General features: G+C 38.6%; 1 protein-coding gene across 1 annotated transcript in view; it reads right to left on the bottom strand.

Annotated features, from left to right (window-relative positions):
* Positions 1-22,856, bottom strand: part of Antxr1 (ANTXR cell adhesion molecule 1) — a 213,392-nt gene that overhangs the window by 155,411 nt on the left and 35,125 nt on the right. Inside the window, exons 4-5 of the mRNA XM_070004483.1 lie at positions 968-1,049; positions 427-460 (exon numbers count right to left, since the gene is read on the bottom strand). Of these exons, the coding sequence (XP_069860584.1) occupies positions 427-460; positions 968-1,049 (116 nt within the window). The remainder of the gene's footprint in view (positions 1-426; positions 461-967; positions 1,050-22,856) is intronic.

The raw sequence follows: 22,856 nt of genomic DNA on the forward strand, positions 1-22,856 counted from the left end.
AAAATAATAAATTTTCTCTTTATAATTTCTTCGTTCCACCATTAGTTGATCATTCATTAACTTAAGGTTAACGCAGGATATAATAAAGAGGGTTGGATCTCAGAGAAGGTCAAGATAATGAGATTTGAAGCAAAAATTCAAGACTTTACATTACTTATCCAAGTATTTTCCAGTTTAATGAATTCAAAATGTAAAATTATTCATGGGAATTGCAGGCTGGAGTCACAATGGGTTCTTAATTACTTTTATATAACTTTTGGATTTTGACCTGCTATTTGCCATCTTTCTATGCATTCTTGGGCTATGTGTACCAAAGATTTACAGACAATATCATATGTGCATTCTGAAAAGTAGGGCTCTGCTTTCTCAGAAGCAAACAGAAAACTGTTAAATATCTCAAAATGGTGCTTTATACAGCAGGCTTACCTTGGCTATTTTCATAATAAATCTGCTCACTGGCCTGAAAAACACATGAACAAATTATTAGACATAGAACTACTGTTTATCACTGCAAATAGCACATTGGACATTGGGTTCTGATTTCATAGGTTGCCAGGCTCAGTCTCCATCTTTATGTGATCCACCCAGGATTCACTCAAATATCAATGGATGGCCTTCACATAAGATTACGCTCATACTTCAGTCATATAGCCATGAACATGTTCAATGTCTAGTTGAACTCACTGAAATTCTGTCTTGACTACTGAAGCTGCCATCACAAAGATCATGCTGGGAATTGAGGAGACTTGTGTGCACCATGATGTGAGTCATCAGGTCACGAAGGAGAAAATCCATTTCCTCAGTGCTTTTGGATGTAGTTGTCACTGTCTAAGCTCATGGTGGGGAGTGTAATTGTACTCTCTGGTCACAGGGTATGTTCAGCCCCCTTAATGCATTTGCAGCTACCCCTATGTGGACATTCCATATCACACTTTATATTTGGAGCTGAAAACTGTCTTGAAATTACCCTTTCAAATCCTTCATGCATGTATGTGTCTCCTCCTGGCAGAACTTTCTGGAGTTCTTCAAGGCCTTGACGGATCTGTTCCCTGAAAACCAAACATACCCTGTTAGTCATATTAGATAATTATTTTTTTCTGTGGCTGTTGATAGTTATATGTATTGGTCTCTTTTTTTCTTCCTTCCTTCCTTCCTTCCTTCCTTCCTTCCTTCCTGCCTTCCTTCCTTCCCTCCTCATTCTTCCTTCCTTCCTTCTTTCTTTCTTTCTTTCTTTCTTTCTTTCTTTCTTTCTTTCTTTCTTTCTTTCTTTCTTCCTTTCTTTCTCTTTCTTTCCTTTTCCTCTTTCTCTTTCTCTTCCTTCCTTCTTTCCTTCCTTCCTTCCTGCCTTCCCTCCCTTCCTCCCATCCTCCCTCCCTCCCCTTCTCTCTCTCTCTCTTTCTCTTTCTTTCTTTCTTTCTTTCTTTCTTTCTTTCTTTCTTTCTTTCTTTCTTTCTTTCTTTCTTTCTTTCTTTCTTTCTTTCTTTCTTTCTGTCTGTCTGTCTGTCTTGTCTTTCTTCCTTTCTTTCTTTCCCTGTATTGGAGCTTCAACTCAGGGTCTGGATGATATCCCTGAGCATTTCTGCTCAAAGCTGGTGCTCTATCACACAAGCCCCCACTCCACTTTCCAGCTTCCCCAACACCCACAGACATTCCTGCCTAGACTGGCTTTGAACCATAATCCTCAGATCTCAGCCTCCTGTGTAACTAGGATTACAGGTGTAATTAGCCATCAGAGCTCAGTGGTACTGGCCTTCTTATTTACCTACATGCTGCTCTATTGTCCTAACAATCCTCCTAAAGTCATAGGACGGAAAGTCTTTGTACAATATTATCCATCCAGGGTGAGCCATAGATAAGATGAGTGACATTACATGGACTGAGGGAAAGGACTTTCCTGCAGGAATCTTTATTTGCTTGTGAAGATCTTCCTTTTCTGTAACAATGACAACTTTTTCCCTCCATGTTCACAATGAATCTTAAAATGCATTGCTCCTGAGGGGACACACAGCAAATGTAGGCCAAGATGCGAAAGGTTCTCATAAGCCAGGAAGCGTAGAGAAGCAGCAGCCAGAGGCCACTGCAAGGACGTGGGAGAGAAGCAGAGACGCTCAGACCAAGTTGTGCCTGCCATGCTCATGGCTGTGCCAAAGGAAACCATGCAGTCGGTTTGCAAATAAAAGTCCAGGGAATCTATGCTTTCCAGGACAAACTAGAGTGTTTGCTGTGGCTGGTGCCTGTGTTTTCTCACTCTGGTTGCTGAAGGTGACTGTAGGGGTAGGAAGAGGAAGTGTACAGCTCATGGGAAAGAGCAAATGGTGGGTGAGACACGCCAATGGTGTGGGTGCCAAGTGAAATCCTTGTGGAGCATTTTCTCTGTTGTCTAAGATGTCCACACTCTTGTTCCTGGCTTTTATACAGTTCCATACTGGGCTGTAAAAGTGTAATTTCTGTGAAACATAACCTGATAAGAGGTTTTTAAACCATATGCCATAAGAGGGGTTGAAGTTGTCTTCCTCTTTTCAGTGGCAGAGGGCACAGAGACACTATTTATATTAGGAAAGAAAAATCCTTCTGGGTCAGGAAAGAACCTCACCATCTACAAACCACTGTTTAGAAATTTCTGATTTCCCCTCATGAAAACCTTTCACTGTTGGTATTGTTGTTCCTCTAATACCGTAGAGAACTCTCAGACTCCAAGAGCTTACGTAGAAGAGCAGAGACGATGTCAAATCTGACTCTCACCATGTTTTCTATTATTCAAAGCAGCCTCTGGCCTGGAGCAGTACTGAGACTGGGAAGCTCTCAGTAACACCTGTATCACGAAGAGCAGTGGCCATGACTAACACTGATGGGTCCTGTATGCCAAGTTCAGGTTTTTCTTTTTCTTTTATCTTTTTCTTTTTCGCTAGTTCTGGTGCTTGAACTCTGGGCCTGGGCTCTGTCCCTGAGCTCCTTTTGCTCAAGGCTACTGCTCAACCACTTAAGCCACAGTATCACTACTGGCTTTTTCTGTGATTGGAGGTAAGAGTCTTGTGGACTTTCCTGACTTGGCTGGCTTTGAACTGTATTCCTCCTGAGTAGTTAGGATTATAGGCTTGAGCCACTGGTGCCCAGCTCTGTGCTTAGTTTTTAACACTGGAATGTATTTCATCCAGTTTAGACCGTGATAGCTTTCTGAGGTACAAGCTACTATGTCCTTTATTGCACAGATAAGGAAATGGAGTCGCAAAAGGCTAAGAAATCTGTCTAAGGCATTACAACTAGTCAGTGGTGGAGGTGGGGGGTGGGAGAGTGGATTTAAACAAGAGGTCTTGCTCCTGATTGATATGATAAATGATTTCTTCAGTGAGTGAATGAGTTAAATAATATTGGTTTATCCTAGCAATTGCTTGGAAAGTAATTGAATGAACCAAATCCTAAGTGACAAATGATGTGATAGGTAGCCATGAGTTAGATAGGATCACCAGGCTGTTGGGAAGATTGTGTGTGTGTGTGTGTGTGTGTGTGTGTGTGTGTGTGTGTGTGTGTGTGTGTGTGTGTGTGTGTGTGTGTGTGTGTGTGTGTGTGTGTGTGTGTGTGTGTGTGTGTGTGTGTGTGTGTGTGTGTGTGTGTGTGTGTACATTCCTGGGGCTTGAACTCCTGGCCAGATAATGTCCCTAAGCATCTGTGTTCAAGGCTAGCATTCTACCACTTAAGCTCCAGCTCTACTCTACAGCTCTACTTGCAGCTTGGGGAAGTTGATTGGAGATAAGAGTCTCATGGACTTCCTTGCTTGGGCTGGCTTTGAACTGTGATTCTCAGATCTCAGCCTTCTGAGTAATTAGGATTATAGGTATGAGCCACTGGCACCCAGATGTTAAGAAGTTTTGAAGACAAACTGAAAAGGTCTTAGCCCAGGCCTGTTCCCTAGGCTGCTGATGCTTCTCAGGGATGATATTTAAGACCACACCAGCCATTGGGAAAGGCATTGACTAATCTTATTAGTGCTCAGATATCAGGCCTCATGCCAGCTGCCCAAGTTAGAAACTAGAAACCATCCTTGATCTCTTATCTTGACTTTTCTCTCTCCTTCATTCACCATCATTCCCCTACATTCACCATCAGCAAATTATGTTGGATTCACTCCAGAGAAGTCTAGAAATGGCTCAGTCCCTTCTGCTTGCACCATGGTCTGAGCCATCATCTCCTGCTGAGACACAGGGCCAGTCAACTGTCCTCTTGCCCTCTCTTCTGTTCACTCTCCACTCCATATAAAAGTGGCTGCCAATAGTCTTGTTTGACAATAAACAATAAATCCCAATGAGGCTGCTGAGGGGCAGGGGGACACTATTAGTGTGAATGTAAATTAGTTCAGTCACTATGGAAATCAGTATGGAGATTCCTCAAAATGTTCAAACTATCGTTTGACTATCTGATCCTATTCTGCCATTCCTAGGTATATACTGAAAGGAATGTAAGTCAGCACACAAAGAGATACCTACTTACTTGTGTTTACTACAGCACTGTTTGCAACAGCAAAGTTATGGGATCAGCCTAGGCTAATGAAAATGTCTCACATATACACAAAATGGAGTTTTGTTCAGCCGTAAAGAAAATAAATTATGTCATTTGGAGAAAAATAGAAAATAAATTATGTCATTGGAGAAAAATAGATGGAATTGAGTTGTTTTGTTTAGTAAGTGAAGTAAGCTAGCTTCAGAAAGACCAATAATTCATGTTTTTCTCTCATGAGCAGAATTCAGAGGGAGAAAAGGGACATAAAAATCAGAGGGATTACTGGTGATATGAAAGGGGATGGGTGAAGGAGTAAAAAGAGTAACAGAATGGATTAATATGATCTAAGTATGGTATATACATATATGAAACCATCACAATGACCCCATTACTTTCTAAATTAATACACACGATTAAGATAGTAAATTTGATCTTGTTCTTTGGTTAGAGACTAGAGAAGCCTGGGAAATTTTGGTAACACTAAAACTGAATCCTGTGTTAATACAGAAGCTTAAAAAAAAAAGAAGCCTTAAAAAATAGGCATGTGGGGGTGTGGAAAAGGTTCCTGGGTTGCACTGAACTTTTGCTCTACCAAATAAAGTCTGGGAACTAGAGTAGTTTCCTCTAAGCTTATTTCCTTTTCTTTACAAGTATTTTATTGAGCTTTTTTTTTTTTTAACCAGAAAAGGCAAAGGCTCTTTGGAACATGTCCTTATTGATGCTTTGTATCTAGCAAGCTATGAACTCATTGGTGCCGACAGTGATGGCAACTTCCTGTTCTTCCAGTTTCTCAAGAGATCATGTATCTTTGGCCTCACCCACTACCCTGCCCACTTGTAAGCACCTATAACACCCAAACAAGCAAAGCAGATGGATCAGTGGGAATCGTGAACCTGTTGTAATTCTGGGCCACCAGAACTATTAATACTCTTTATACTGTCTTAGAAACTGAAGAAAATTGGGAGAGAGATCTTTTAAAGGATGATAAGAACCTCTCTGGGAACTCATTATCAAGTGCAATGCTATCTTCCTGGGAAATGACAGAGGCTGGGAATCCTACACAAGAGGCTGCTACCCAAAGGTCTTTTTTTTCCTTGGTGGTTTCACACATCTGCCAGTGTTCTTACTTGGAAGTTAAGTATTTTCAGATCACATTTTTTGTTTTTCAGATCACGCTTTTGTGTGTGTGTGTGTGTGTGTTTGCAATCCCTCGACATTTAATGATGGGGCATTGATATGTGATTGTTGAGTCAATGATTCCAACTTGGGGGCACAATTTAATCATACATACTATACTGAGCAGATACCAAGCTCCCAGCAACTTCCAGGTTTATAGAAGTAATAGGTAGGGAAAAATCTGTCCATGTCTTTTAGGCGTTTTGTTGGAGAAATTTTTCTCCACTTTAGGAAGATTACTTTCTGAGGTTCTCCTGTGACACCTTGATTATATTTGCTAATGACAGTATTAAAAGATTAACACATACAGTCAGGTCATGAAGCACTTTAACAAGTAAGGATCCTACTCACATTCCCTCTGTAAAATTTCCCTTAAGTCACACAGCAGTAGAAGATTTTTGTTCTATTAAAAAAAAACAACAACTTCTGAAACCATCCCAAATAACCTGACACAGGTTCTGTATTGAGGAGTTCCTTGCCTCCTTGTAGTAAAGCTCCTGCAGAGTAAGACTTTCCTCAAATGCTTTCAAGTCGCTGGCTTTGGAGTCTCAACTTATATATTCAACATGCCACTATTTATTAACACTGATCACACTCACACTACATTTCCCTATGGCTTTGTGACTCCTTTTGTTGTATGAACAGAACACATAATTAAAGGAATTTTGCTGATACTTCTGACATCATGAAGTGCCACAAGGAACTGTATTTCAATAATCTGTAAATAGACATCATATTTGGAAAGTTTTGCCCTAAGAATAGGCCAACTTGATTAGTGGTAACAAGATGCTTGCTGAATCAAATGTACTGTTCTAATATATCTTAGTGAGGTATAAGTTATATGCAATATGTATGTAAATATAAATATATATTCTACTTGTTTCCTTTATAATTACTGAATTTATTTCTATGAAGTTGTTCATATTGTCCCTTTACCTTCTAGCATCTGTAGGATCTTTAGTTATATCCCCTCTTTCGTTACTGATGTTATTTGCAAGTTGCATTTTTTCTCTTCTAGTAAAATCAGTCTCTAGAAACTTTATCTATTTTTCCTCTCATTTATCCTTAAGTAGTTGCATGCAAGAGTGTAAGTTCACCATAGATATTTAAAAATACTCAAGTTAGGGTTTCGTTGGTTTCTCTATTTCTCTGCTTTCAATTTTATTGATTTACTTACTATTCTTTTTCTTTCCCACTTACTTGAGTTTAATAAGACCATCCATTTTTAGCTTTACCAAGTAGAGAAGCAAATTACTGCTAAGTTTTTTTAAACCTTTCTCCTTTTCTAAAATATAACAGAGCTATGTGGTCCTCCTAAACATCACGTTAGCCGCATCTCATAAATACTAATGTTTTGGATTCTTATTATCACTTAGAAACATTATCTAACTTCTTGTGTGATTTTTCTTTGAGCCATGGATTGTCTTTGACACATGGATTTTCTTTGATTTCTTTATATATCTCTAGTTTTTAGCTTGACCTCTACTATGTCTGATATTAATATAATCATCCCTTAATATTTTTGATTAGTGCTTGCACTGTGTACCATTTTCTCAGTCCTCTCACTTTAACCTATTTATATTTAGTGTGAATCTTGTAAACATACGTGATTGTTTATAAGAGATCATACCTCCCAGTATTCCTATCCTGTCTCTGCACTAACTTGCTTCATCAGTACCCAGGATAAAAGCCAAAATTCTATTTGTACTTGTTAGTGAGGGTTGCCTTCTTGGAATGTTGTCGCCACCAAGGAGGAAAATTGATTTTCTAGACTCCTTCAGAGTGAAGGATGTGTATGTGTGTGTGCGTGTGTGTGTGTGTGTGTGTGTTTTGTGTGTGTGTGTGTGAGAGAGAGAGAGAGATAGACGAGAGAGAGAGAGAGAGAGAGAGAGAGAGAGAGAGAGAGAGAGAGAGAGAGAGAGAGAGAGAGACTGAGACTCAGCTATTCCAGATGTGTTATTTTCTCTAGCTGAGCCCAATGTCCCCAGCTGGTCCTACAGAGAAATGTGACTGCATAAATAAGTCCACGTAGAACCAGCATATTATTTTGAGTCTCACAGGACTTTTCTGCCTTGGCTGGCTTAAAATTGTGATCCTCAGGTCTCAGCCTCCTGAGTAGCTAGGATTACAGTGCCTTGCTATTGATTTGTATGTTTTAAACTTGTATAAAAAAGTAGTGAGGGCCAGGTACTGGTGGCATAAACCTATAATCCATCCCAGCTACTCAGGAGGCTGATATCTGAAGATCCTTGTCAGCCTAGACAGACAAATCTGAGAGTCTTATCTCTAAGTAGGCAGCAAAAAGACAGAGAACACGAGGCCCTGAGTTCAAGACACAGTACCAGCACACACACACACACACACACACACACACACACACACACACACACACACACACACACACACACACACACACACACACACACACACACACACACACACACACACACACACACACACACACCAGATCAACAATGCTTGATAAGAAATGTACTCATTACCTTGCTCATGTAATTGTAACCCCTCTGTATGGTATTTTCACAATAAAAAAAGATTGGTTTGTTTTGTTTACTCATTGAAGTATGAGCCTTTTCTTTGTTAGGTGGGGTGAGGGTCTGCAATTTGGATTCCTCTCTGAGCTCAGCTGAACTTAGGCTGAGCTGTACTTTTAATTAGAGAGTCCCCCAGTCATAAGCTCAACTTCTGGCTTTTTGTTCTGTCCCACCCTTTGGGATCATTCCAGTATTTGAGTTGGGAGATGAGATGCAGCTTCACATGTCTTTGCCTGACTTGTGCATTAACTCCAATAAGACTCTAGAATCCAAGCACTAAGAAAACTCATGAGAGTGTGATTTTTCTCTACTTTTCAGCAACTCTTTCACTGTTACTTTCTTGGGGAAAATGCAGAGGTATGTGTGGATAGCAATTATGTGGCTAAGTCTTTTTTTCTCCCCATTTCAGATTTGAATCCTTTCTCTAGGCATAGGATATTGTTTAGAATTTAGCTGACTTTTTCTCATTTTTGCAAAGTCTTTGTCCACAGAAGACCAGCTCTTCCAACTTCCCATATCAAGACCAGGCATCCAACCTCAAGTTTGGAGGATTCTGCAGATCTGTTAAGCTATAAAGGGCTTGTTTCCCTCTAATTCAGTTAATCAGGGCTTCCTGTGTCTCTGCCAACCCCTTTGAAACATATGAATCTTATTTTGTCTGGACTCTTCTGGTTGACCATGGAAATGAAAGTTTTCACATCCTTCTATATTCTAGCCAGAGGCCAGACATACTATTCAAGTTATTTCTAAATGTCAGGAACACATTTGTCTTAAAAAAAAAAAGGAAGACAACTACTAGAGACTGAATACCACTATATAAATATACTGTGATAATCAAAAACTTATTTGATCCCACATCTACCTCTAACTATTGGCTTATTTGTATCTTGATTACAATATAGATTCTGGTTATTCACTTACTTCTCCTGTTTCCTGGTAGAACCTTCCTTCAACTATTCAGTGATCTTTGGATATACTCCTATATTGAATAAGACCAAAAGACTTGGTCTCTTGGTCATGGTGGGATATACCAATGGATAAATGACTAACTTTTGTCAACAGCTTCCTCCTCCTGCTCCTCTTCCTTTTTCTTTTCCTCTTCCTTCTCCTTCTCTTTCTCCTTAAGGATTCTCAAATAATCATCTATGTACATTTTTCCTTCTAATGTAGCTACTTCTACAGCGAAGTGTTTTCACACTTAAGCAAGAGGGAAGACTAGAAAGAGCAACATGTCCTCTTAATATATCTGTGTTTGACTATAAAACCATTCTTATGCAATTTTGCTTGTGCAATCTCTGGTTCAGATTGAAAAGGGGTAACTTTTAGACTATAGCAGGAGGTGAGAAAGGAGGCAGCTTTGGTATTAAACAGCTTCTTAGACACAATTTCAAACACTCTTCCAGGTTTTGCAGGGTTCTGGGAAGCTATTGTTGGCTCCTCTTCAGTATCCTCTTATGCAAGATTATATTTTGTTTCTCTCTGCACTCATCTGTCACTGCCACTCCTCCTTTCTCTTTCTATCCTCCTATGCAGTGACATCACAGTTTAAATATTTCTTAGTTTCCTGAGGATGTACTTTGTACTTTTGTCTCATGTTTTCCTGGTTTGGGATGCTTTTGTTTTAATTTCTTATCTGAAAATTGAAAGTCTTTACCCATTCTGCTGTGTCTTATCTCTACAACTCTACTGAAACTTATCCTGTTGATGTCCTCAATTGCCAGCCCAATAGTAATGTCTTTGGCATCATATTATTCAAACTCTGGCAGCATGACACAAATGACTCCTTCACCACTTCAAATTTTTCTAATCCCATTTTCACCACACCCTTCCCTACTTCATTAGTTGTTCTTTCTCATATTTCTATGTAGGTCTTTCCTCTAGAATTTTAAAGATTGGAGTGTTCTAGAATTCACCACATTCCCTTATTCTCACACCTGCACAGTTTTATAAGATAATATTATTTACTCATGGCATTAGTGTCACTTTAGTGGAAGACAAAGCTGTAATTGTGTTCTGGCCCCACCACCTTCTAAGCATGTCAGCAGACTTTCTTAAAATCTGATTTTTCTCAAATATGAAATGAAAGCTTGGAATAGGTTCCGTTAGGTCCCTTCCAGCTCAGAGCATTGCAAATAATTTTACCCAGGACAGGAGAGCTAACCGAAACTGAGCATCTGGTAAATATGGACAGGCCACACTCAATAAGACAGGAATATCCTATTATGTGATACAGAGTCAATTGTAGGCTGGTAGTTTAAGTTCACAAATATAAGCCCATCAAGGAATTTCTAAAAGTTAGCATAAAGGACAAGAGTGATAATTTACTCATAGGGTAACATGATATATTTGTTCAAACTCCTCTTCTATTGGTGCAGTGGTTTTCAACATGTGGTTTTCTCATAGTCCCTCTTGGCTTTTGACACACACTCAGCAAGAACCTTCCTCAAGAAATCTTTTCCTCATCTGAGCCACATTATGCAGGAGATAGGAGTAACAGAGAGAGGGCTCTATTTTCACCACTGCCCTGCTGTATGGCTTCAGTTCCATGTTACTCTTAGCTTAGTAGAGTGTGGTCTTCCCTGGTGCTGGTAGGTATCTAAAATGATCAGGATGATGTTCTGGAGCTCAGCATCCCTGACCATAGTGATTTCTACAGGGGCAAAGGAGAGAGTAGCACTCTGCAGAGTCCTATGTAATAAGGACCTGTGGAGTCAGCATCATGTTCTAGTGTGGAATCTGCCAGTTGAGAGCCCTAATGTGGATAATAGGCAACACTCTTGATTTAGACAAATGACATGCCTTCAGTGCATGCTGGTATGGACAGTCCTCTTCCCATGATGTCACTTTCCTGTCATCACACTCTGTGGCAATGATAGGCTGGAGGTGGGAAGTAGGTTCATACAAGAAAATCTAACCCACAAGTCATATATGGCAAATCTGTTTGGAGAAAAGAGTTGGAAGAAGCATTCATCAGCTTTTTCCATGTGAAAAATACCTGAGAAAATAATTTAAAGGAGTGAAAATGCATTCTGGCTCAAAATTTCAGTTTTCTGTCTGAGGTCAGTTAGCTTTATTACGATGAGCCTGAAGTGAGGCTATAGATCATGGTGGAAGCAATATGTGTTAGAAGAGGCTGCTACTAATGGTAGCCAGAAGAGAGAGAGAGAGAGAGAGAGAGAGAGAGAGAGAGAGAGAGAGAGAGAGAAAGGAGGAAAAGGAAGAGGAAGAGGAAGAGGAAGAGGAAGAGGAAAAAAGAAGAGGGAGAGATAGGGAAAAAGATATGCCTTTAAGTGCACCAATGTGCCATTTCCTCAAACGAGGCCCCAGTAATTCATTCATCTGTGAATTCATTAATAGACTAACCATTGATGAAGTTAGAGCACCTAATCACCTCTCAAGGCCAACTCTGAACGCTGCTGTACTGAAGAAGAATGAAATTATATCATTTATAGAAAAACGAATGGAACCAGAGATCTGATCAAGTTAAGCAAAACATCCGATACTCAGATAAATAATGTATGTTTTCTCTCATATGTGAAGTCTCTGTCCACAAATTCAAACAAACAATGACACAGACATAAACAGAAAGGTAGGAAAGGGGACAAAGCAGGGTGATGGGGGACAAAAAGGATCAAAACATATTCTGTGAATGTGTTTAATAGAAAAGTATGGAATAGTTAAAGTGAAATGAATCATCTACATGTTTAATGAAAGAAGTGACAAAACATGATGTTCCGTGTAAAAAGCAAGTTAAAAAAATATATATTATGGCCACACTTTACAAGGTTTTATGTGAAAAAATATCTTGTGTGAAAGAGTATATGGCATCCATTAAAATGATAGGCCTCAATTCCAGGTACTCCCTAGGGTTTTATGTGATTCATTGATAGTAAGAAATTGCATCAGCATCTAATGATGACCAATACCGGATCCTTTGTATTGAGCCACAGGAACTGTCTTGATTTGGACTGCTGTCTTGGGATGCAATAGTGCCACCATTCTTAAGCTCTGATAACTTCTCAAGTTTACCTTGCTGCCTTTAACAGACAACAGAAATGCTTCTGAGTACTACTGTTCATTAACAGCTTTTATTTATTTATATGTGCTATGTGAGGGACATGCCTGATGGGCACTTTCCATACATTAATTCACGAGTGACTTGTAACACCACCACACAGTTGGCAGTATTTGCTTCATTATATACAGGAAAAAGCAGAGTCTGAGAAGTGTACTCATATGGGCATGGGGGTAGATTCCAGATTGAAACCCAGACTGGATTTTTGCAAAATCTTTTTTCTGTCTATCCCATTGGCAGTGCCCAAATAAGGTTTGTAGCAGACTCCTATACACAAAGATATAGGAAACATGCAAGTTTTTTTTTTCTGGAGCATAAATTATACCCAAAAATTTGAAGAAAAGAACTCAACGTGACTACATAAAATCAAACACTGGCATATTATTGGCATGATACACATCCTATAAATATCATAAAGCAGAATCCAATACATATGCCCTTTTTAGGTGAAAGTACTTTGAGAAAGTTCTTGCTTCCAGTGAGCTATATCAACAATACCCTAGAGCCCCACAAGGTGGAATTTTACTTTCTTCTACTAACAGAGATACTCCAGTGGAAGAATTTGAGAAACACTAGATTCCAGTATACCAGTCACAAATCAATGTATTGCCAGACTTGCTCCTTTACTCCAAGGTGAGATTTGATACCATTGCTGGGACTCATCTTGGAAAGTTCTTAGACAAACACCCTCTACAGACAGGTCCTGTGCATTTCTGTCTGGAAGAACATTTACTAGGATAATTAGACCATGAAGACCATTGCAAGAAAACATTTTTCTCTGTACCCATGTTGAAGAAGTTATTTCTACCTATACCCCTAAAATAAAGATATACTGGCCCAGTGTTCAAAACTGCAGAAGAGCTGGGCACTGGTGGCTCATGCCTATAATGCTAGGAGGCTGAGATCTGAGGTTCACAGCTCAAAGCTAGCCTAGGCAGGAAAGACCATAAGACTCTTATTTCTAATTAGCCACCAGAAAACCAGAAGCAGAGTTGTGGCTCGAAGTGGTAGAGTGCTGGCCTTGAGCAAAAAAACTCTGGGACAGTGCCCAGACCCTGAGTTCAAGCCCCATGACCAACAACAACAACAAAAAAAAACTGCAGAAAAGGACGTAAGCCATCGAGAATCAAGGGAATTCACTCTGATTTAACTGTTAGATTTTACTGTCATAATGTGAGGTAGAGTCTGTCTAGGAGGATTTTACTTACTTATTTTTATTATATTTTTATTATCTTTAAGTGGTTGTGAAGTAAGGAGACTGGGTCTATGCTTCCCGTAGATAGTTGGCCCTTGATTTCCCCTGTTTGTTTCCCGGGATGGTTTCCTTTTCTATTAGATTTAAGTGTCCTCATGTGGTTTGCTTTGTTCATGTATGATACTTTTGTTAGGTTTAATTCCACACTCCTCATGTGGTTTTGACCTATATAGACTTTGTTCTAGCTGCATTCGAGGCTGCTGGTCTTTGAGACATGAGTCCACCAGCAATCCTCTGGCTCTCTAATAAAGACTCATAATTTGGCCTCTTAAGTGGTGGCTTCTCTGTTTCTTGCAACTGGGTTTCCTTATAACAGTTGTACAAAGGAGCTACCATTAAACACGTCAGTTTATGAGTACAATACATCTTGATCAATGCCATCCCTCTCATCATTCTCTCCTGCTCATCTCATTCCCATCCCTCCCCTCAATTTTCTGTCTAGGAGGATTTTATGTGACAGCTGCTCATAAAAACCTTAAAAAAATAGCTGAGTGCCAGTGGCCTGTAATCCTAGCTACTCAGGAAGCTGAGATGTGAGGATTGTGGTTCAAAGCTAGATGGGGCAGGAATGTCCATGTCATTTTTCCCTGGGACACTAATGGTGCAATCATATTGTAAAGCAAACCAAAATATGAAGGATAATGAAGGTCCAATAAACTACTCAGAAAAAGCCAGAAGTGGTGCTGTGGCTCAAGTGGTAGAGTAAAAAGAAGCCCAGGGCCAGTGCCCAAGCTTTCAGTGCAAGCCACAGGACTGGGGGGAGTGGGGAGAGAAAGAAGGTAAAACCTAAAATCAGCCATAATTACAATTGTTTCTCCACTATTAATCCTTTCCACAGTTCTGTAGGTAGGGCTATCATTATCTTTCTCTCTCTCTCCTTTTTTTTTTTTTTTTGGTCAGTCATGGGGCTTGAACTCTGGGCCTTGTTGCTGTTCCTGAATTCTTCAGCCCAAGAAAAGAGCTCTACCGCTTGAGCCACAGCGCCACTTCCAGTTTTCTCGTGGTTAATTGGAGATAAAAGTCTCACGGACTTTTCTGCCTGGGCTGGCTTTGAACCGTGATCCTCAGATCTCAGCCTCCAGAGTACCTAGGATTACAGGCATAAGCCACCAACTTCATGAAGCCCAGCTTCATTAATCATTTTATGGATAAAGAAGCAGAGGTAGAAAGATATAGGAAACTTGCCCATGGACCTGGCTCCATGCTGTTACCTCCCAACCAATAGGTCAAGAAAATAAATAACCCACTCTTTCACTATTTCTCTTAATTTTGCCATCAAGCTCTGTACAACTAAATGAACATTACCTCAAAATGGAATGAAGCACTAAATACCCAAGCCTCTTCTCTCTCATTGTTTTTTAAATTTAGAAAAGGCTTTTAGAACTATGTCTCTTCGTAATAGCAGCCTGTAATCATTCTGCTCCAGGAATCAAGTGATGTGTCCAGAACATGTCATTTTCCCCTGTGACACTAATGGCAAAACCACACTGTAAACCAAACCAAAATATGACTGAGGGATAGAGAAGTGTGGTCTCTTGGTTTCCACTCAGCAGTTTGAGCCAAACATTCTTGGCTTCTACTCTACCTCCTGAAGCCATAAGCATGATACTTAACCTCTGAACCCCTCTGTGAAATGCTGATGCTACCTCTTTACTGCTTGGGCAGGAATATTGCCAAGCTCCCCTCAAAACTATGAGCATGAAATGTGTGAAGGGCATATGCTTTCAGGGAACTTTTTTTTTTTTCTGAAGAAGTCCAAGAGTGTTCGGGTGGTGAATTGTGTACTCCTAGATTTATTTTTGAAAATAAATTTAGAACTGTATATAATAGTAAAATGGTGAACCATCCTACAGTATTAGTAAAGCACATGGACAGAGGGGCTATACTTCCTGTATTCAAATCCAGGACCTACACTTATATAGGCTAGACTTTGAGATTTCTCAATAATAATAATAATAATAATAAATATGTATATAAATAGATAATGCAATTCTCATAACTTCCCTATTGGTAGATACTATTGTTCATTGGTATATAATTAAACCCATACAAGTGGGGCTGTGGCTCAAGTGGTAGAGTGCTCGCCTTGAGCTGAAGAGCAGAGGGACAGCGCCCAGGCCCAGAGTTCAAGCCTCACAACCAAACAACAACAACAACAACAACAATAATAAAATCCATACAAAAATGGCATAAGGCAAACATATGCACATATAGATAGTGGTGGCCTCCATTTGAGCCTTCCACCGATGACAAAGAAGAGGACAATGCAGAAGCAGGGTGTGCTGAGCAGGCTGTGTAAATAAGTGGATTTACCATTGGGTTAAAAATTTTAACTTTGTGGCCGAGCGCTGGTAATCTTAGCTACTCAGAAGGCTGAGATCTGAGGATCACAGTTCAAAGCCAGCCCAGGCAGGAAAGGCCATGAGATTCTTATCTCCAATAAACTACTCAGAAAATCAGAAGTGGCGCTGTGGCTCAAGTGGTAGAGCTCTCGCCTTGAGCTGAAGAGCTGAGGGACAGCACCCAAGCCCAGAGTTCAAGCCCCACAACTGACAAAAAACAAAAACAAATAAACAAACAAATTATATCTGAGCACATGAATGAATGTGGTCAAATAATTCAGTCAACTAAAGAATCATTCTCCTCAGCTGTAAAACATAGCCAGTGGGTTGGATAAAGTATAATAATTCCTTGACCCATGCCTGTTTTGTTACGCTTTCTTTGTATTTGAATCTTGCAGAATTTAGAAGAAAGATGGTATTTCTGGTCAAAGAGTTATCTTAGTTTTCACACTTTTAACTCTGAGTTCTCTTTCAAAATTGCTACAGAGATAACTAAACTAGTATAATAGAGAAAAAAATTGCTGTGAAAGATAGGGAAGGGTATGGTTCTCAAGGCAGAATTTAAAAATTTCCATATAAAATAGAGTTCTGAGATTAGAGAAAGGGAAGGACAAAGTATCCTGGTATTCAGGGTCATTAGAAGAATGGCCTGTGGTGAATGGGAGGTGAGCTCTTCCATCTAACCCCAGCACTAAGCGCCCAGACCTCACCATCTTCCTCTGGCCTCTCCTTCCTCTTTACTTTGCAAAGATTGCTGAGTCTCTCAGAAAGAAGTTACACTGTCTCTGAATTCCATTTTCTTTAGCCCCAGATCTGTAATATTTTCAACAAGAACCCGCAGGATTTCCAACAGCTCAAGTCCTAACACTGAAAAATCTAGTTGGCCCCTTTTTCACACTACTGAGAGAAAGTCTCAGCAGCCTGGAAAGAAAGGACCTATTTTTGGAATTTGAGAAAATATTCCCCTTTGAAGTAATATGGGAAAGGGGCACACATATAACACTCTGTAATTCATATTTATGATGAAGACATTCCATCTCTGAAATAATAGTAAGTCACACACAGCCGGAAAAGTTTAGAAATAGGAAAGTATCCATAGAGATGAAAGCTATTTGCCAGTTGAAAATGCAATGGAAATAGTGAAAAGAAAACTGAGTACTGTAAAATTAAAATCAAAATGAGAATAATTGACTTGAATTAGTAAATTGCAGGACCTGACTGACACATGGCCACAGAAATGTAACAGAAATGATAAAGAGATTAAAAATCATACTTAGAATATAAGAGATACGGGATAGATTTCAAAAGTGTAGTGTACAGACAGAAGAATAGTAACAATAAAAATAATAGAAGAAGGCCCATATCAAGCACTGAAATAGAAACAGCAATAAGAGACCTCCTAGCTAAGAAAAGTCCAGGACCAGATGGTTTTACAGCGGAATTTTACAAGGCCTTCAAAGCAGAGCTCACACCAATACTCCTCCAACTCTTCAATGAAATTGAAAGAGAAAGCTCACTACCGAACACATTCTATGAAGCCATCATAACCCTCATCCCAAAACCAGGCAGGGACTCATCAAAGAAAGAGAACTATAGACCCATTTCTTTGATGAACATTGATGCAAAACTTCTCAACAAAATTTTGGCCAATCGACTTCAACAATTCATCCAAAAAATCATACACCATGATCAAACAGGATTCATTTCAGGGATGCAAAGCTGGTTCAATATACGCAAATCAATTAATATTATTCATCACATCAACAGGAGCAAGAATAAGAACCACATGGTTATCTCAATAGATGCAGAAAAAGCATTTGACAAGATCCAACACCCCTTTATGACGAAGGTTCTGGAAAAATTAGGAATCCATGGAACATTCCTCAATACAATAAAGGCTGTATATGACAAACCTACAGCCAGCATTATACTCAATGGTGAAAAACTAAAGCCATTTCCTCTTAACTCAGGAACAAGACAAGGATGCCCACTCTCTCCACTTCTCTTCAATCTAGTATTAGAATGCCTAGCTACAGCAATAAGACAAGATGCAGACATAAAGGGGATCCAAATAGGGAAAGAAGAAATAAAACTCTCCCTCTTTGCAGATGACATGATCTTGTATTTAAAGAATCCCATAGACTCCACTCCCAAATTACTCAAGCTGATTCAAAACTTTGGCAAAGTAGCAGGTTATAAAATTAACCCCCAAAAATCAATGGCTTTTCTATATGCCAACAATGAGAAAAGTGTGGCTGAAATTAGGAAAGCAACTCCATTTGTAATAGCCCCACAAAAAATAAAATACCTAGGAATTAACTTAACCAAAGAAGGGAAGGACCTCTATGATGAAAACTTTAAAATCTTGAAAAAGGAAATCAACACAGAACTTAAAAAATGGCAAAACCTCCCATGCTCCTGGATTGGCAAGATTAACATCGTGAAAATGGCAATACTTCCCAAGGCTATCTACAAATTCAACGCGATACCTATCAAAATTCCACCCTCATTCTTCAAGGAAATAGAGGAGGCAATCCAAAAATTCATATGGAACAATAAAAGACCCCGAATAGCAAAAACACTCCTCAACGGAAAGAACACTGCTGGAGGAATATCAATACCAAATTTCAAACTCTACTATAAAGCCATAGTAATCAAAACAGCTTGGTATTGGCATAAGAACAGACCTCAGGACCAATGGAATAGAATTGAAAACCCAGAAATGAACCTACAGACCTATAGCCATCTAATCTTCGATAAGGAAGCTAAAACAATAGAATGGAAGAAAGACAGCCTCTTCAGTAAATGGTGCTGGCAAAATTGGTTAACTACATGTAGAAAACTAAAACTAGATCCTTATATATCACCCTGCACCAGAATCAACTCCAAATGGATCAAAGACCTTGAACTCAAAGCAGACACTCTGAAAACATTACAGGATGGAATAGGAGAAACCCTAGGTCTCCTTGGCTCAGGTCGAAATTTTCTGAATAGAGACCCGGAAGCACAACAAATCAAAGAAAGGTTGGACAAATGGGATTGCATAAGATTGCAGAGCTTCTGCAGGGCAAATGACATAGCTGGCAAGATCAATAGAAAGCCCACCGATTGGGAGAAGATCTTTACTAGCCATACAACGGACAAGGGTCTCATATCTAAAATATACTTGGAACTCAAAAAATTAAACCACCCAACAACAAATCCTCAAAGAATCAACTGCCCAATAAATAAGTGGGCGAAAGACTTAAAGAGAAGCTTCTCTGAAGAAGAAAGAAGGATGGCCAATAGACACATGAAGAAATGTTCAACATCCCTAGCCATAAAAGAAATGCAAATCAAAACAACATTGAGATATCACCTCACTCCAGTTAGAACAGCAAAAATCAAGAACTCTAACAACAACAGATGCTGGAGGGGATGTGGACAGAAAGGAACCTTACTTCATTGTTGGTGGGAATGTAAACTTGTTCAACCACTTTGGAAAGCAGTATGGAGGTTCCTCAGAAGACTTCACATAGATCTCCCCTATGATCCAGCAATCCCACTTTTGGGCATTTACCCAAATGTTTACAAACAAGACCACACTAAAGCTACCAGCACAACTATGTTTATTGCAGCATTATTTACCATAGCTAAGATATGGAACCAACCCAGATGCCCCTCAGTAGATGAATGGATCAAGAAAATGTGGTACATATACACAATGGAATTCTATGCCTCCATCAGAAAGAATGACATTTCCCCATTTGTTAGGAAATGGAAAGGTTTGGAAAAAATTATATTAAGTGAAGTAAGCCAGGCCCAAAGAAGCATAGGTCCCATGGTTTCCCTTATTTGCAATATCTAGTATAGGTATGAGTCAAGCGGAAAAGCTCAGATAATGTGATGTTAGGAAAATGAACCCTTAAATATGTATTTTAATGTTTTCGTTTCTTTCATGCATGTGTTTCTAACGCATTTATAAGATCATTTCTTTGTTGCTTTGTATGTCCCTCCCCCACAGTGTAACCCCCGTTTTCACTATATTTGATGTCAGTATAACATGTGGAGGACATGGGGACAAACAAGTCGTTTAAGGATTCAGGTGGACCTGTTGCAACAATGAGAAGTACAAAATGTCATGTCAAAACCAGCTTTACAATGTCGGTGTGTGGGGGGGAGGGGGGTATAATTGGGTGGGGGGAGGGGGGTAAAATTGGGTGGGGGGAGGGGGGAGGCGGGGAAGGGAAGTGAAGGGTAAACAAAGGAGGAGGCTGCAATGCTTGGTAAGAAATGTATGCATTATCCTGCCCATGTAATTGTAGCCCCCCTGTACAGTATGTTCTCAAATAAAATACAATTAAAAAAAATAATAGAAGAAAAATGTTTAAGCTGAAGAAATTTGTCTTCACATGGAAGGGTTTAATTTTTTTTTAAAAGCATATACAAATTTAATGAAAAGACTCAGGCCTAGATATATTGTTGGCATTTAAAAGAATTAAGATTTTTTAAAAAAAGATCCTACAAGCATCCATGAGGAAAAAGATCAATCTACCTACTGAGAAAAAAGATATTACATTGTTCTCTAATATGTACAAATCAATAGTGTGTTACTCTCAGTTTAGGAAAATGGTAGTTAAGATATAAGAATTTTACATTCAGATCAGTAGTGACACAGAAAGCTGAGTATTCACGTTTTCAGAAAAAGAAGAGAAAACTGGAAAACCAACAAGCAATAATACATTCAACATTCAAGTATTTGAAAGGAAACGTATTTGAAAGGAAATGTAAATACCACCTGACGTGGAAGAAATAATTGTATTGTCAAAGCTCATAGGATTCACCAACTTTATAGTCCATGATAATGACAATTTGCCTTGTGAAGGCTTAAATGTGTTTGTGACTTTAACTAGGTATCTCTATTCCACAATACAGTGAAATATGTGAAATTTACGTAATCACCTAATTTCAATTTTAAAAAAAGAAGAAAAGAAAGAAGGGGTGGGTTAGGCGCGATGGGTGACAATGTTATGAGACACTTTATTCATATACTGTTTTGTAGAATGGGAACTTCTTTGTACAACCACTTAAAGATAATAAAAAATTTTTAAAGCAATAAAACATACAACATTCACATGTTTGAAAGGAAATGTATGTGTGTGTTTATATTCAATTAAGCCAGTAGGTATTACATTAAGTTAACATCATTTTTGACATATTACAAAATAAAATGTAAGTATTTCCTAATAATGAAATGAGGAGAATCATAGGTATTGTTTAATTCTTGCCATTACAAAGTCAAGCCAAATTCATTGGCAACTGTTATTAGAATGAAAATCAAATTATACTTTTGAAGCCACTGAAAAATTAGCCAAAAAGCACAGAAGGATAAAAAACAATGAATAGGCAAAGATATGGCAGGGGAGTACAAATAAAATTCAAGTTTAATAATTTTGGACAAAGGGGATAAAACATAAAAGATAGTGAAATACTATTTTATAGTAATTAGAAGCACATTCCATAATAAAATAAATATGCTCTAAATAATACCATGTAAATTCTAACAAATGTGTTGGAAATTCAAATATAGTTGGGATAGAACATTTTAAATGTCCATCTTCACAATAACAATATAAAATACTTAAAGTTTGGGCTGGGAAGGTGGCTCAGTGGTAGAGCGCTTGCCTTGCATGCATGAGGCTCTGGGTTCGATTCCTCAGCACCACATAAGCAGAAAAAAAAAAGCCAGAAGTGGCGCTGTGGCTCAAGTGGTAGAGTGCTAGCCTTGAGCTGGAGAGCTGAGGAACAGCGCCCAGAGTTCATGCCCCACGACCGGATCAAAAAATATATGTAAAGTTTTAATATTTCTTATAGCAAACTTCTTACATCTAGCTATCTAGCTAGCTATCATTTCTATCTCCCTTGCTTTCTCTATCTTTATCCATATTTTCCTAGTATTCCTTAATAATAGTTAAAATTGAATCACAAAGTAGTTCATCAGTGAAAATTGGTAGATTAAAAAATTAAAATAACCTGTATCACATTCTTTGAAAAAATGCAATAACTCTTGGCTAAGAAAAGGATAAACAAAATTTCCCAGTGGAAATTGGAATCTGCCTTCTTCAGTCATTCTAATTTGAAGACAAAATTACAAATATAAGCTATTCAGAAATAAACAGCAGGAAAAGCAGGACCTACCAGAATATGTGAGGTTCAACACCCATAAGTACTATTAATTTGTATAAGAATTGCTTTTATTATTAAGATAAAATAAAATATACAAAATAAACTTTCATGTCAAGATGCTTGGAAATAATGAAATACAAGACACAGAAGGAATTAATAACTAAAAGAATAAAACACTGAATCAGCATTTTAAGTGTTGAATACACTTAAGACACAAATCATTAAATAATGAGGAAATGTATTAAGCTAATAAAATGTTTCATCAAAACATTAGGATAAGAAACACTTCCAAAAACCAATAATTTTTCCCATTATTTTCAAACTTTTGGTGGAAGTGAGTCATGGACCACTATGAGGTCTTTCTATATGAAACTCACTGACATGAACATTTCTCAGTTCAATGGAATTTATGGAGTTCGAACTGTTAAATTCACTGCTTTAGAAAAACAACAATGACCTAGGAAATATAATAGAAAATATTTCATTCACACTGGAAGCACAGCTTTGAATACCTTGGAATAATATTACCAAACACTGCATGAGATTTAGTCAAACACACACACACACACACACACACACACACACACACACACACACACACACACACACACACACACACACACACACACACACACACACACACACACACACACACACCATACTTAGGGACATAAAAAGAAATGTTATATCCTTAACTAAGAAAATAAATAAAATATAGCCAAAATGTAGTTGTATTGCTGCTAAGATTTACCCATACTTTTCTTACAATGAAAATGAAACTCTAAAAGTATTTTGGA

Source organism: Dipodomys merriami, unplaced genomic scaffold, assembly GCF_024711535.1.
Source record: "Dipodomys merriami isolate MVZ:Mamm:240054 unplaced genomic scaffold, mDipMer1.0.p SCAF_63, whole genome shotgun sequence".
NCBI classification, from domain to species: Eukaryota; Metazoa; Chordata; class Mammalia; order Rodentia; family Heteromyidae; genus Dipodomys; species Dipodomys merriami.